The sequence below is a fragment of the Dermacentor variabilis genome, chromosome 11 (genome assembly GCF_050947875.1).
Source record: "Dermacentor variabilis isolate Ectoservices chromosome 11, ASM5094787v1, whole genome shotgun sequence".
In the NCBI taxonomy this organism is placed as follows: Eukaryota; Metazoa; Arthropoda; class Arachnida; order Ixodida; family Ixodidae; genus Dermacentor; species Dermacentor variabilis.
In genome coordinates, this window is record NC_134578.1 from 87,605,264 (window position 1) to 87,621,940 (window position 16,677).

At 46.8% G+C, this 16,677-nt stretch overlaps 1 protein-coding gene across 1 annotated transcript in view; it reads left to right on the forward strand.

Annotated features, from left to right (window-relative positions):
• The first annotated feature begins 1,121 nt into the window (after positions 1-1,121).
• The window catches only part of LOC142564731 (uncharacterized), a 78,199-nt gene continuing 62,643 nt past the window's right edge, over positions 1,122-16,677 (forward strand). The window contains exons 1-3 of the mRNA XM_075675872.1: positions 1,122-1,284; positions 6,338-6,465; positions 16,172-16,348. Of these exons, the coding sequence (XP_075531987.1) occupies positions 6,402-6,465; positions 16,172-16,348 (241 nt within the window). The 5' untranslated portion in view covers positions 1,122-1,284; positions 6,338-6,401. The remainder of the gene's footprint in view (positions 1,285-6,337; positions 6,466-16,171; positions 16,349-16,677) is intronic.

The following is a 16,677-nucleotide window of genomic DNA, read 5'->3' on the forward strand; positions in this document are numbered from 1 at the left end:
ATTATCTAAGAATTCGTTGATGACCTGGCAGTTTTGCCTTGTATTATCACCATTATTCAAAAGTGTGTTCTGAATGTTCCTGTTTGGCACATTTAATTGAGGCTGAAAGTATGTTAGAATATTTCTTGAATCTAGATTTAAGTTCACAGTAAAATGACTCACAATTTACCCTTTTGTGGAGCCGATTTTTGTTCAAGATACATCAAAGTAGCGCTCTCGTGACCTATGGCTTTTTGGGGGAACTAAAACAAACGAGGTATGATAAATGTAACAGTGCATTTAAGAATACAGCGCGTAACTTAAGCCAAAAACAACTGATAACCCTCTTCAACGCAAGATTCACTTAGTACGGCGGTAGGGAAATTTTCCTGTATCATAGAGATAATTTTTTGAGAGACAAAATGGACTTTCTCTTTCTTTTCAGTCGATTTAGATTTTTTTTGTCCTTAAAGTCAGCAAAATATGGTAGTGGTCGATTACAGTGTGCTCGATGACTCCTGCTGCATGATCTGCAGTAAAGTTGGTTATTATGTGATCAATTAAAGTATTAGATTCTGCCTTGTCACATCTAGTTGGAGCAGTAATTGAAGAAGAAAGGCCATAGCTAAGAAAACATCCGAGATAATCAGAACCTGATGGAATATTAGGATGTGATCCCCCCACATAACGAACATTATTTTGCACAGCTCACAGCTGACGTTTCCACTAAAAGCATTGACATTTTCCGATGTGCACCGTTGCTTCACCTTTGTGGCAACAAATTGTAGAAAGCTGCTATTTAATAAGGTGATGTACGTCAATACGTGTGGAGCTTTTGATGCACAATGCTTTAGCTGTATCAGTGGGAATGCGGCGTAATTAAAGATGACATGCGTAGGGAAGTATGAAGATGGGAAGAACGAATGCAGTTAAGGATAAATTAAATTATGCTTCACTGTATACCAAATGAGATCTTAACGGCAGGCTACATAAGTATATCTCACTTGTAATGGCAAAAGCCCGTATGGCAGCAACCATAAAATGAAGGTCATCTCATCTCCGGCGTGTTTAAGCAACAAAATTGATAAAGATTTACTCGCGTCGCGCACTTTCGAGATACCCATATGGAGTTGCCGCATGAAGCCACACTTAGCCCGACTTGCTTCCTTCGCACTTAAACAATGTGCAAGAAACAATTAATAATAATATATATATATATGGCTTCCAGAGACTGTACAGGGTTTGAAACAGTTCCTAAGGGACCTTGGTGGTTCTTGACTAAACAGGAACATGGAGTATTCTCAGGTAAGGAAGTTTTCCGCATATTTATGGCAGAATATTTACGTTGTACTTACGTTAGGTAATACATGCTTTCGGTACTTATTATTTAGCGCAATTTCCCGCACTATCCATTATGCCACACATTCGAATAACATTTAACCCTACGGACAATTTTCTCCTCCTTGTATATTCCGAAAAATCTTAATGGATATTCATGAACCCAAGTAAATATTTTTCTGCACGTCACATTTTGTACGACTCGACTAAAGTGGCAAGCAAAATGTTAAACATTTTCTTGCTCCTTAGCTGTAGAAAACGCCTCAAAATGAAATTGTGAGCTGTAATTCTGACATCCTATACACGGCTATTCGGGAGCAAAATTCATGGCTTCATGTCTTTCGCTATACTGGGTTGTCTTCATACACCACTACTGATGTCGTTGTGGCCATAGCTTCATCGTCGTGCGATTGTGGTCTCCCTATCGTCATTACGCTGTCATTCCACCTTCTTCATCGCATTTTTGTCATGCCGCCGTCGTCACGCGCACGTGGCCATTCCAGCCTTTTTATCTGATTATGGGGATGCCGTCGTCACGCTGTCACCACCATACGATATTGTCGTCATGCTCTAGTCATCATGTCGTCATCGTCATACCGTCGTCTTTCCTCCATCGTCGCCATTTCTTCGTTGTCAAATGTCGAATCCGCGTTTTAAAGTGTTACCCTTGGCTGGCTCTTCGGCCCAGGCATAAACACTGCATGAGTATTAAGTTGTCACCTTATGCTTGCTAAACATAAGTATTACAAGTAATTGCGCAGTATTACTTGTATTACAAGTATTACAAGCATTACAAGTGTTACAAGTACGTTGCGCAGGGTGAACGTAAACACATATGTACGAGTCACCGTTAATTATATGCAATAAAAATAACTGCTTCACTAAAGCTTGAGCTTGAGCCTGGCTACATGGCTAATTTTACGTCTCCGGCGACGGTGGTCATATGGGGACGTCAGTGGCGCGGCGATGTAGTTGACCGCCTAGGCTTGGGCAATGACGCGTTAAGTTCCATCTAATTTCGGAAGTAGTTTAGAAGAGAGGCCAACACTCGTAGGTGGAACCCACAGCCATAGGAGGCATTCAGGCGGGCAGGCCGGAGCAGGTTGGCTGTCGTCACGTAGAAGGTTTTGGCGGCATTAGACTTCGGTAATCAGCGTGCGGGTGAGCTGCCGACATTCCTCGGCAAACTTTGCAGCGGTGGAAACCGGGGTGCACTCTACACTCAGGAAGGTTCACTGCCGTAGAAATGAAAAAAAAGGGAGAGAGTCGGGTTGTCGCTTATTTGTCGGTGTTGTAGGCCTCCCTTACGAACGTCAGAACAAGGCCGCACCCAGTTGTAACAACACAAAATGACATAAAATGACAGCATGTCGCGGAGAGTATGGTTCAATCATTCCGTCAGACCGTCTGTCTGGAGGTAATAGACGGTGGTGCTGTGAATCGTAATGTGGCATTGCTGAAGCAGATGATGCAGATGAAGCAGATTGATGAAGCAGAGACAAGAGGTGTGGCGCAGAACGAGTTTATATGGGATGAAAGAAGCGACGTCGTGCGCTGTGCCACAGCAGCTTCCGCATGTCACGTCAGATGATCTACCACGACAATAACCCGACAGTTGCCAACAACCATGCGTGGTAGAGGACACATAAATGAATCCCGACACGGTCAAAGGGGCGGTCTCTGCATGGAAGTGGCTGCAACGGAGTGGCTGGAGGAGGAGCCAGTTTGAGGCGGGGGCAATCAGGACATGAGCGGACGCATTTTGTCAACTAATTCTATATGCACCACTGGTAATATCAAAGTCGAAGGCGCGTTTAGGTCTCGGACATATTAGCATGGCCACACTGCTGGTCGGTGAGAACAGACTGAAAGAGATATACCAAAGAGAGGAAATGCAGGGAGTTCAGGAAGACGAGAGTCCGGTTTGCTACCCTACACTGGGGGAAAGGAAAGGAGGAACGGAAAGAGGAAAGCGGCATATAAGGAACAAAGTGTGTGCGCGGAGTAAAGCGCCTTATAATCAGTCAAATCCAAGCGAAGTGCATATATCGATACGGAGCTGGCACGGGACCCCTTGAAGCCACTTGCGGTAATTGCAATGGTAATTTCGGCGGTAGATAAGTTCATCTCGAAGTGCAAAATGTGGTGCCTGACGGCGGAGTGCCCAAGAAATTATATACAGGGCTCACATGAGTAGCTTATCCATGCGTACTTTTGGTATTCTGCAGCGAAATCGGTGATGAGGAAAGATAAGAGAGGCCCCTACGGTGTCAGATGCGAAACGCTGTCGACGTTATGTGGGTACGGCGGACGGAATAAAGCGTCGGCGTCAGGATGTTTTCCCCCGCAGCGATTGACAACTCTTATCGCCGATGTCTGTGGACGTAGGGCCCATCCAACGAGGCGGCTTGGCGAGATTTTGAGGGTCAAGAACCAGCAAACCACATGGTAGTCTGTGACCACGTCAAAAGGTTAATAAAGGAAAGGCCGAAATTTAGCAAGAGACCACACAATGGCAAGCCATTTGTTTTTGGTACCAGAGTACTACGTCACTTCAAGTTTGGTGAGAGCTCGACTGGCGTAGGCTACGACGTCCTCGCCAAAGCCATGTAGTCCTTGCGCTAACACTGTACTCATACCGACGCCATTGGCGTCAGCGTGAGTTTGCGTAGGGGCATTGTGATCGAAGTGACGAAAAATTGGTTGCGAAGTACCTTACGTAGACGACGTAAGATGTTATGTGCGGATTCAGACTGTTCTGACCAGTTGGAAAAGTCAATGGTGCCGGTAATAAGCTCTTTCAGGGGCGTAATGATGGCAGCGAAATTTCACACAAAAAGGCGAAATAGGAGCAAGGGCCAATGAAGTTACAGAATGCCTTGAGTGTCGTTGAATTAGGAAAATTGGCTACGGTTCGCAGCTTAGCGCGATCAGGCAGTACGTCATGTTTGGAAAGAACACGGTCCATATAGTTTTCCTTCAGAGAAAAAAATATTCTTCTTCATATGGGCCCTCACCAGGTCTGACCATAATGAGCTGACAAGCACCGTGCCTACAAGGCGCTCCAACAATCCTGTCTGCTAAGTATGTATTGCATCGCTACGCGGAGCGGAAGAGCTAAATTTCAAACTGAACATACTTTGCCTTTCTCGCGGGCGCCAAACTCCCCGCAGGAGAGTCGACGTACGTTGCACAAGCGCGCTTACCTACATCGAACTACTGTACATCGTACATCGTAAATGACGGATTGAAAGAAAATTCCATCCCGATATGAAGTCGTGAGAAAAAGCGGAACAAAAAGACAGTAACATAAAGGTCATCTTGAATGATAACTCGTGCTATGCATTCTGCTAACGACTGAATGTGTTGCATGCTAGTTGTGTATTGCGAAAGACCTTAAAGCGACGTCATCACCTTCCGAAGTCTGCGGCAGTGGTGCGTCTGCATTACCAAAAAAGAGCCTCCTGTCTTTACGCGTGCTAGTTTGTGTACGCTTTCCGCGACCATATCAATCACGTAAAGAGGGGAAATTGCGAGGCTTTGAATATTTCGCAGGAAACGCAGTTCATCCCTCCCGCACTGCGCTGACTAGTTTTGTGGTGGACGAGCGGTAGGCCGACAACTCATGGGCGAAACTGAGTGGTGGGGAGGGGAATGAGGTCGAAGACGGGCAAAAGTAGACTCTTCCGAAGCGTTCTGATAACCCGAAAGCAAATCCACTGATGTACAGCGTTGAAATTCTCTTGGCGAGTAGTTGAAAGTTCTTCGCCCGAAGTGAGCACACAGCGCCTACAGAAACGCGCCACGTGGCCAACAATTACGCAGGAGTAACAAATCGGCCGGTTCTTTGGCGTGCACCATTGACAATGAAGGCGGGGATACGGTGGCACTAACCAGGCGGGTGACAGTGGCCTGCGTGTTGGTGCATGAAACCTGGCTTCATTCGGCATTGTGGGCTTCGTGGCGACCTACTCATAGTTGGTTTGTGCAGCAACATGAGTGTTGTGAAAGGCAGTGGGAATCCACTCAGCGACTTGTTCTTGGATGCCGTGCTGCAGCACGGCCATCAACGAAGAGGACGAGATCAAATCGCGGCTGCTACGGCCGCACCTTAATGAGGGCGAAATACAATATCGCTCTACTCCTGTGCAGTAAGGGCACGTTCAATTTCACCTGGTGGTTGAAACTAATCCGGAGACCCCGGCAACGGCATTACTTTTAATCAAATGGAATATGTTCGAATAGCTTATCACCGCGGCAATTTCAGCGGTTTTCGTATCAATCTCGGGACTCTCCGCGGCGCCCATTAGACCACACCCCCTTTCTTGTACACTGTATTCCAGCGCCTTGAGAAAGCCCCGCAATCGTGCAATCATTGCGCTGTATCCTTTCAAGTATAGGCCATACATAGTTGCTAATTGAATTTTATTCTGGGATGTTCTGAGCCAAAACCACGATTTGATTACGAGTCTTGCCCTAGTGGGGTACTCCGGAATAATGTTGAGCACCAGGAAATCTTTAACATACCCCCATTGAATGGGAAACGGTCGTTTTTTGAATTTTTCCTCCATCGAAATGCAGCCGCCGCAGCTACCATTTCATCCCGTGACCTCGTGCTTAGCGGCGAAACACCATAACCGCTAACACACCGCCGCGAGTATATATAGGTGCTTACAGTAATGCGTGGTTTCAACATCCACTGCGCTAGCCATTCTGTCTGCTGCGGATATCACTTTTGCTGGACGTGACTCCGGTCCTACTAACCAGTTTTGCGAAGAAGTCAGAGTGCACTCCCGGTTTCATCTAGCATACTTTCTTGTGTCATAACAACGCCCAAATTTGGGAGGAGACAGCTAGTTTTAGTAAAAACAGCAGGTATTCTGCTAATGTCATTGTCCACTGAGAAGTCTCGTGTTGCATGCCATCCATATGATGAGAAATCACGCTTGAAGTTTTAGACATGTATTATTATGCATTCGATGTTAATGGAATAGTTCTTTTTGTTGTATATATTTTGCAGATTCTGCGATAACAAATAATAATAGGTAAATTTTCTATCAACGGCTAAAGGTATCGACAAAAGAATGTGGTTTGTGCATCATCTGGTGATTGTGACTGTCTTGATCTGTGAAGCGTCAGCAAAGAATTGTAAGTCTGTTATTTTTGTACCGCTTTCTATTTTATTTTGTAGTCTCTTGCGTATTTCAGAGTACCTGTATGGTACTTGGGTATTTTTAGATAGCAATATTTGCTGCATTTGGGAAATTAAATTTATATTTCTGTTCAAGCACTTTATACAAAGGCAATATTATTTATATATAATCTAGGACTTTTCCGATAGGAAATCACATTACAGATTGTTTGTACACTTTTGAGGATAGCAAGTAGGTATAAATAACACTAACAGCAGGGGCAAAATAAGACTTTGAACAGTTACAAAAAAGGAATAAGTGTATACAACTTATTTTTCCCCATTTTGGATGTTTTCGAGTACGCATATTGATGGAATAATACGTTAGAATTAATTAGAGAAACCCTATCGTCGCGTGCTCATGCTAAGGCTCGCTACGACGCACAACATCTGCCCGTCAGATTCCCCCTTGGTGACATCGTGTGGCCTGTGGACACTGGTTCGGAAAATGCGACTTTGCCAAAAGCTTCTCTCCAAGTATTCGGGCCCGTTCGTCATTCTCAAATGCTTTAGTGAAGTTACCCATGTCGTGGCTAAAGTGACGGCTGATAACCACCGTTCACACTGGAGGCAAGTTGCGCACGTCGCACGATTGAAATCGTATCCATCAACGCGCACTCTGGTTGGCTCGGTGAGCTTCGTCTGCCCCATAGTAAAATGTGACGGCGCACTGGAGGAGTGTCAAAGAGAAATCAGAAGCGGCGCTAGGTTTTCAGAGTGATGGCCTGTTCGGACCGACGCATGTTTTCGTTGCCATTTTCTCTATAATTAAACTCATTCTTTATTCGTAAGAATGTCTTGTGGCTAAAGCAGCCTGGCCTTAGGCGCTTTTGCGCCATTAAAACTGAAATAACTAACTGGCTTATTGGGCAAACCTTCGTATATTTATTTATCTGACCGCTCTCCCTTTTTATTCACCTCCGGGGAATATTAGTCTTTTGAACGTTCACAAAAACCGATGGTTGCGAGAGGCAGGGTTGAGCACGGACAGTGATTTTTAACGAGATTCCAACTGATTTTGTCTATCAAGTAATCGTGCATTATCACCCTCATGATAGATGAGGCAGTACGGAGGTGGTATGTGCAATCTGCTTTTACTAAAAGATAAAATAAAAAGGAGTCAACGCAATCGTCTATTGCTTCATCGCATGACACGCACACGACAAGTCAGAGCATTCGCTCACCGCAATCAGTCTAAAGAAGCGCAGAGCGTAAAGATTCACCTGCACCAACTTTCGCGATGGCGCGAATTGCTAAATGTCCAGTAATATCGAAAATGGTAATAAACGCTTTTTTACATGTCACCGGTTAAAATAGCTTTGTCGAATGTTTTTTAAAGGAATAAAAAATAATCACTTCAAGAATGACTGAATTTTGCGAGAACTACTCAAAGTTATCCATTGCGTTTTTCGAGTTTTCGCCCGTCCGCTCCAGAATGCTTGCGGCACTTGAAAAAAAAACCGCCTTGGTAAAATTTGAATATAATCTGATAACATTTGAAATTATCATACACTTGTGAGACATGGATAGGCTTAACCACTTCGTCCTGCAATAAAAATTTACAGTAATGACATACATGCCACCGTGCTTAACCGAATAGAAAGCAGTCAAACTCACTATTTAAAGTGCATGCTAATAAGCTACATGAATGTTAACCGTCTATCCGTTCGTGCACGGGTACCACAAAGCAGCATATCGGTAGTTTGATCATTTTGTCACTTATTTGCAATAATGTGCAGATCAGCTCCGATGCTATTTTTTTTTTGCGCTGATGATACCAGCCTAGGTCTGAGTGCAGCCGCTGCTAACACGATCACCCGATTAAGTAGCGACATCTTTAACAAACTTCACGACCTGAAAACTGATAACAGCTTCGGTTTTCTTGGCACTAATTGGGAGTGAGTTAAGTTTCGAACCAAAAACATGCCAACGCATTACCCTAATAATTTATTTATTTTTAACACTAACAGTCCCTGGGAAGCTGATACAAGAACTTTAGGAGTGTCATTTATTTAACGCCTTTCTTAACATATATATTGTTACGTGTGGAAAGACACAGACGAGAGATGCTATTTACACTGGAGCCAGGTAGCCAGGCTGACCCTCGCTCGTGCCAAGGGCACCAACCAACTTCTTCTTCGTTCTCACGGCGGCTCTTGAGCATCGCTCAATCATATCGTAATATTACCCCCCGGCGGCAACAGCACCGTCACGGTGCTGTTAAATATCCAAGGTGCATGGAGAGTTGTAGGGCTTGAGTCGGGCAACGTGGACAATGTCACTGGTTGTCAAAGCGGAGGACGTCGTGGGCGTGTCTAGAACGATTTCATAGGTCACATCGGTCACTTTGCGTATCACGCGATATGGGCCTGTGTAACAGGAAAGCAGTTTTTCACAAAGGCCGACTTTACGCGATGGTGACCAAAGCAACACGAGGGCGCCGGGCACAAAATGGACATCACGGTGACGCAGGTCGTAGCGCTGTTTCTGCTTGTCTTGAGACACTTGTAGACGAGCGCGCGCAAGTTGGCGAGCATGGTCCGCATGGGCGATTGCATCACGGGCATAATCGCTAGTTGAAGCTGTGGCGGACGGAAGCACAGTGTCCAATAGTAGCGTTGGTTCGCGGCCATACAAGAGGTAAAACGGGGAAAAGCCAGCCGTGTCCAGACGGGAAGAGTTATATGCAAAGGTAATGTAAGGTAGAGCCAGGTCCCAGTCTCGGTGGTCGTCTGAAACGTAGATGGATAGCATGTCTGTAAGGGTGCGGTTCAAACGCTCAGTGAGGCCGTTCGTTTGGGGGTGGTAGGAGGTGGTAAATTTATGCTGTATTGAGCAGGCACGCATGATGTCGTCAATGACTTTGGCCAAAAAGGTGCGGCCGCGGTCTGTTGACGCGGAGCACCATGCATCAATATGATATCATGTAACAGGAAGTCCGCAACATCGGTTGCACAACTGGTCGGAAGAGCACGGGTTACGGCGTAGCGGGTCGCGCAGTCTACTGCTACTGCAACCCAATTGTTTCCTGATATAGATTCCGGAAATGAGCCTAGAATGTCCAAGCCGACACGATGAAAGGGTTCGGCAGGGATGTCGAGCGGCTGCAGGTGCGCAGCGGGGAGCTGGGAAGGCTTCTTGCGTCGTTGGCAAAGTTCACAAGCGGCGACGTAACGTCGTACGGAACGGGTAAGGCCCGGCCAGAAAAACCGGCGACGTACACGGTCATAGGTTCGAGATACGCCGAGGTGTCCTGCCGTTGGTGCGTCGTGAAGCTCTTGGTGGTGCGTTGGTGGTGCCGTTGGTACGTCGTGAACGGTGGAGCGGAGGTGTTTGGGTACTACAAGCAGAAAGTCAGAGCCGTCTGGATGAAGGTTACGACGGTACAGAGTACCGTCGCGGAGGACGAAGAGGCGTAGAGTAGCATCGGCCGGAGAGTGTTCAAAACGGTCGATGAGTGTTCTGATGTAGGCGTCACGGCGTTGCTCGTCGGCGAAATGAAGCAGCTGGGATACAGAGAATACGCAAGAAGCACTGGCAATATTGGAGGAGTCAGAGTCGTCAACAGGGTAACGCGACAAACTGTCAGCGTCTTGGTGCAGGCGGCCAGACTTGTACACCACGGTATATGAAAATTCCTGTAGCCTCAAAGCCCATCGACCAAGCCGGCCTGTAGGACCTTTTAGCGATGAGACCCAGCAAAGAGCATGATGGTCAGTGACTACGGAAAAAGGACGACCGTAAAGGTAAGGACGGAACTTTGCAACCGCCCAGACAACAGCAAGGCATTCTCGTTCCGTAATGGAATAGTTGCGCTCCGATGGTGCTAGGAGGCGGCTCGCATTAGCAATAATGCGATCCTTGCCACGCTGACGCTGGGCTAAGACGGCACCTACGCCATGACCGCTGGCATCTGTACGTAATTCTGTAGGGGCATCAGGGTAGAAATGGGCGAGAATGGGTGGTGAGGTTAGAAGAGTGACAAGACGAGAGAAGGCGGCGGCTTCTGCAGTACCCCACGAGAATTGTACGCCTTTCTTCAAAAGATTAGTTAGGGGCCTAGCAATTGTCGCAAAATCTGGAACAAAACGACGAAAGTACGAGCACAGCCCTACAAAACTTCGAACGTCTGCGGCTGTCTTTGGAACCGGAAGCTCTCGAACAGCGCGAGTTTTGTCGGGATCAGGCTGTACTCCGGAAGCGTCAACTAGATGGCCAGAAGAGTAATTTGTCAGTGGCAAAAACGACATTTGGATGAGTTAAGTTGCAGCTTTGCCTTTCGAAATACATCAAGTATAGTTGTGAGACGCTCAAGGTGAGTGTCGAACGTTGGCGAGAAGACGATGAAGTCGTCGAGGTAGAAGAGGCATGTGGACCATTTCAAACCTTGGAGCAAGGAGTCCATCATACGCTCAAAGGTGGCACGGGCGTTGCATAATCCAAACGGCATTACTTTAAATTGGTATAGGCCATCAGGTGTGATGAACGCGGTTTTTTTTGTCCATATCGTCAAGAGCAATCTGCCAATATCCCGAACGAAGATCAATAGACGAGAAATATCTGGAACCGTGCAGGCAGTCAAGGGCGTCGTCTATACGTGGGAGCGGGTAGACGTCCATTTTTGTAATGCTGTTCAGGTGACGGTAATCTACACAGAAGCGCCACGCGCCGTCCTTCTTCTTAACCAACACTGCAGGTGACGCCCAGGGACTCGATGAAGGCTCAATGATGTTTTTATCAAGCATTTTGTTCACTTCATCCTGAATTACTCGGCGTTCCGACACAGAAACTCGGTACGGTCGTCGGTGAATAGACACAGCATCGCCAGTAAGAAGGCGATGCTTGACCGCGAGCGTCTGGCCTAAAGGGCGATCATCGAAGTCAAAAATATTGGGGTAGGACGATCATTCTTCGCAAAGGTCTTCAGCCTGCGTAGAGGACAGGTCCGTCGCAACCATTTTCTTTATGTTGGGATCAACGCCCGAGGCTGGCGCGATGGGCATGCTAAGGTCGCGAGAACCATCGGTCGATAACGCTGCAACGTATTGGTCACCGAGACAATCAATGGTGGCAAGGCAATACCTTGCGGTAGAAGTTGCTTTGCCAACCCAAAGTTACTGACAGGCATGCGAGTGTGGTTCGCAGTAATAGTAACTATACTGTGAGGCACGGTGACGTCATACTGTATTGGGATGTCGGGCAGAGGAGTGACGAGGTACTCGCCATCAGGAACTGGTGGGAAAGACAACAGTTCAATGTAGGCTATGGACTTTGGCGGCAGGCGAAGAAAGCCGGTGGAGCGTAAGCGGCAGTGGGGTGCGTCAGAAGGTTCTGCGAGCATCGGCAACTCGAGGCGAAGGGTACTGGAAGAGCAGTCAATAAGGGCAGAATGGGCGGAGAGAAATCGAGGCTGAGAATAAGGACGTGAGGGCAATGAGCAATTACGGTGAAGAGGACAGGAGTGTGGCGGCCGGCGATGCTGACACGTGCCGTACACATGCCGATGATAGGCACAGCACCGCCATCCGCAACGCAGACGACGCGTGCCGACGCTGGGGTGAGGAGCTTGTTCAGTCGTCGTCAGAAGGCAGCACTCATAATAGAAAGATGTGCTCCTGTATTGATGAGTGCCGTGACAGGATAGCCTTCAACGTCAACGTCAAGAAGGTTCCGGTTAGTAGGTAACGTGAGCAGAGGATTTGAGGGCAGGGTCGACAACGCAGCTTCACCTCCAGATGCTGCAGTGCCTAGTTTTCCGGCTGGGTGCGGGAGGCGATAGGCGGCGAAGAAAAGCGGCGGGGTTGGGGCGAACAAGACTGATGACGCCGAGGTGAGGGCGAGCGGCTGTATCGAAGGTTCGGAGCAGGGACATCAGCGGTAGTAGGTTCACGGCGGATGGCATAGGGTACAGAATGTCGAAAGGTGCGGGAATAAGTGGGGGCGTAAGTCCGAGGAGGTGGTGGCCATCGGTTGCGGCAGTGACGGGCGACGTAGCCGATGCGACAGCAGTGGAAGCAGATAGGCCTGTCATCAGGTGTACGCCATTCGGACGGGTTGCGGCGAGATGTGGCAGAAAAGCACTGCCTGGGACGAGGAGGGCCGCTAGATAACTGGGGAACGCTGGGTCGAGACGCGGCACACACGGTGTACAGACCCATGTTTTCAAATTCCTGTCTTACGACAGCCTGAATCATCGCAATGGTGGTTGTTGGCGGATCGGGAGGCGGCGTGGAGAAGGTTGGCAAACAGGCGGCCTCGAGTTCGCGGCGAACAACACGGGTTACGTTGTCACAGGCGGTGGTCTGGCGTGGTCGACCCTCACATGTCGACGTAGCAGCAGTGTTGGGTAGGCGCGCAGTGTGGTGTGAGATACGGCGGCTCTTGGCCTGTTCAAGGCGACGGCATTCTTTTATAATGGCGTCAATAGTCGACACGTTGCCGAAAACAAGCAAATTGAAAGCGTCGTCGGCGATGCCTTTTAGCACATGTGCGACTTTATCTGCTTCGGACATATGATCGTCAGCTTTACGGCATAGAGCGAAGACGTCGAGGATGTAGGAAACATATGGCTCTGTAGGTGACTGAACACGAGACGGAAGAGCCTTTCTCGCGGCAGCCTTGCGCCCAATGGGGTCGCCGAACAGTTCCCGTAGTTTTTCTTTGACACTGTCCCAACTGGTTATTTCGTCATCATGTGTTTGGTGCTACACGCGCGGGGTGCCGCCGAGATAAAAGATGACATTGGCGAGCGTAATCGTTGGGTCCCACCTGTTATTAGCGCTGGCATGTTCATAGAGCTTGATCCAGTCGTCGACATCCTGTCCCTCCAGGCCAGAGAACACACCTGGGTCACGATGTGGGGCAACCGTGACGATTGGAGCAGTCGGACAAGCGGAAGCCACAGCGGAGGCGGGCTCGTCACCGGGAGGCATGGTGACAAGCTCGGTGTGCCGACCACTTCGGAGTTCCGTGGTGAGGACGGGGATCGCTGACCTCCACCAGAAATGTTACGTGTGGAAAGACACAGACGAGAGATGCTATTTACACGCTATTTACACTGGAGCCAGGCAGCCAGGCTGACCCTCGCTCGTGCCAAGGGCACCAACCAACTTCTTCGTCGTTCTCGCGGCGGCTCTTGAGCATCGCTCAATCATATCGTAATAATATGTTTATAACCTACGTGCAAAGCTCTCAAATGTGGGGGGCGTAGTCCATAAGATTTGCTTCTTGCTACCTATAAACACAAAGCTTAAAATTTATACTTCTTGTTTTAGTCTCACCTATTCGAACTATTCCTAATACAAGGGCACAATCACTGATACAAATCTCAATAAACATCGTATTTTACAAATGAAAGGACTCGGTACTATTGTTGACATTCATTACAGTAGTAGTAGTAAACAACTTGATTTCGAAAAACCACCCGTTTCTTTACAAATGCAGCGCACAAAGTCGATTCAAAAATGTTCATGTTATTTCCCTTTCCGTTCTTTTCAAGCAGCTACTCATACACGACTACTTGGAGAAAAGAAAGTCTAACTACAAACTACTGCCAAGACACTGTCAACTCGAAAAAACGTAGGATCACGCATGCTTCTTCGGCCTGTACCACAGTATACATAATTTAGCATAACTAGCTCTCGATGCGGCCGCACCATTTTCCATTTAATCTTATTAAGCTAAATTCGGTAAATAATATCTGAGATGCGCTCACACGTCAAACATGGAAAAAGCCTTTACGTGGCATTGCATAAAATGCAGCACGCAGAAATTTCTAAGGGGTGGGACACTGTTAATAAATAATCCTTAGCCAGTTTTCATTTTGTCTCGCTGAATCCATGTTGATTGTTTCTATGCCGTGTTTACTATGCCATCAATATTTTTACTGCTTTTTTGTTTTTCTTGCGCAAAATGTACCACATTACTGCCGCATGAAAGAATAACTTTTTTATTTTAACTTTTTACCTATGTTGTTATTTCGTTTGTTGGCTCTCTATGCTCTACATGTTAATTAACACTGTCATTTTCCTTCATGTTATTGCACACATCATTCTCGTAATAGCTTACGCTCTATTTTCGCTTTGAGCTCTTGCTTTCACTGTTATGTTCGTCACCACCGCTGTTGTCAATGAATTTCATTGGGTTTATGTTGCCTTCAAATCAACGCTGTTGTTAGTTTTCCTGACCCATTCTCAGCATTGCCTGTGTAAATAAATGTGAAACAACAAAAACGTTCTGAGTGGTATACATTTAGAGCAGCGTTGGTGAAGAGGATGCTTTGATGTTGCACTTGCTCTCAGCTATCTTGTTTGGCGCTTGAGCGTTTGGTAAATATACTCTACATGCGATTTTGTTTCCTGCCTATGCTTCTGGAACCAGTATGTTGCCGTTGCTACGGACCATACTACCTGATGCGTAATCACATGCACTTTCCCGACAAGAAGTGCTGAGGACGTCACAGAGTTTCTGCTTAAAAAGTTATCCTGCATCAAGGAGCCATCCGTGATCCGCCCACCGACCATGATTGCTAATTCTTCTCCAGAGGTGTCGATGACATCTCGAAATGGATGAGATATCGAGTTTTTTTGGTCGTGTGTGCGTGACAAAGCACCAATTCACGACAACTTACCACCCATAAACCAAATGCCTCACCGAATAATTTTACGGGAGGCTAAGTCACATACTTTCTATAAATAATTCTTGTGACCATCCGGACTCAGACGTTGCTTCGCCAGCGCTATGTTTGGCCACATTACCTTTCGTCAGCATACAGGCGATTGTTTACGGTTTCATCATCTGTTTGGCCGTCGGCCGCAACCTTACCGTTCGACACCATCATTCCCTTCGCCGTCCCGTCGTCTAATTACTATGCCCGTAATGCTGTCTCCATAGCTTACTAGGCACGCCAGAGCGCTCGCCATTGCCTTAATATATTACAAAATCACTACAGGCTAGGCTACGGCTGCCACTATCCTGACGTTGCCTTTAGCAAGGACGCTTGTCGTGTTGTTGTCTTGACGATGACTGGATCCTGCGAAAAACTGCTTTGTCTGAACTTTCAGTCGACAAGCGCATACCCCGCGAATCTCTCTGATAACTTGTACTCTACGACACTTGCAAAATCATCGTAAATGCAAGTGCATTTTCGGGCACTGGGAATCGTTTATTCCTCATGAGTCGCGTGCACCGTTTAAATATGGAGCAACCTATCGGACATAATTGTTGACATTCGCGACCATGTTAAGCTTGGAGGACAATTATTACCTTGTTTCCTTGAAATCTTATTATTTGTATTTTGGATACCTCTTTGCTGCCTTTTCGCCCTCGTTCATTATTGTGTAATTATTGCATGCTTCTTTATGTCGAAAACAATCCACTTGTAAAACCAGGCAGTAACGTCTTGTATAGCGGCCGAACTACATACTGCCTTCCTTGTAAGAACATTTTGTCGCATTGTAACACATGTCCTCTTATCGTGTGGTAAGATAAGGTTCGGACAAGAGCACCTATTTTCGGCAGGATCTTGACGGAGACAAGTTCATGGTCAGTATGCTCACTCTAGTGGCATGTACTGTTGACTACTAGACTGTTGATCAATGGAGAGGTAAGAATAATACAATTTAAAGATATGTTAGATTTTGTGCTTTCTGTTTTCCTCTACAGTCTGTAGCGAAGACAATGAGGAATACTACTACTGCAAGTATAAAGGCGAGACGTATTCACAGCTGTGCCCGGGAGTAACTAAAACGTGCACCGATATCGGAGAAAGGATATGCGTCTGCCAAAAAGGGTACTTTCGGCGCATATTTTGGGCACGTTGTGTTCCGTATAGAGAATGCGGTAAGAGTCTTGAAACGTATCTATACTCAGGAAAATATTGGTATATCTCACGAATGCCTAGTGGAAATATTATGGGCTTGGTTGAGAGACTACACATATATAAGTGTCGATCAAATGAATATAATATTTTGAAGTGATTATTCTGTATCCTCCTATTTAAGTAGGCGCTAAAAGCTGCATGCTAAAAAAAGGCGTTCAAAAATTCTTCACATTCAGCTAAATTATACATGTTAGCTATCAAAAATAGAGAAATATAGAAACAATAAGGATAACCCGAAGTTGTTGACCTGGCTGAACGACTGGTATGGTCCTTCTGCTGCTCGGTGACA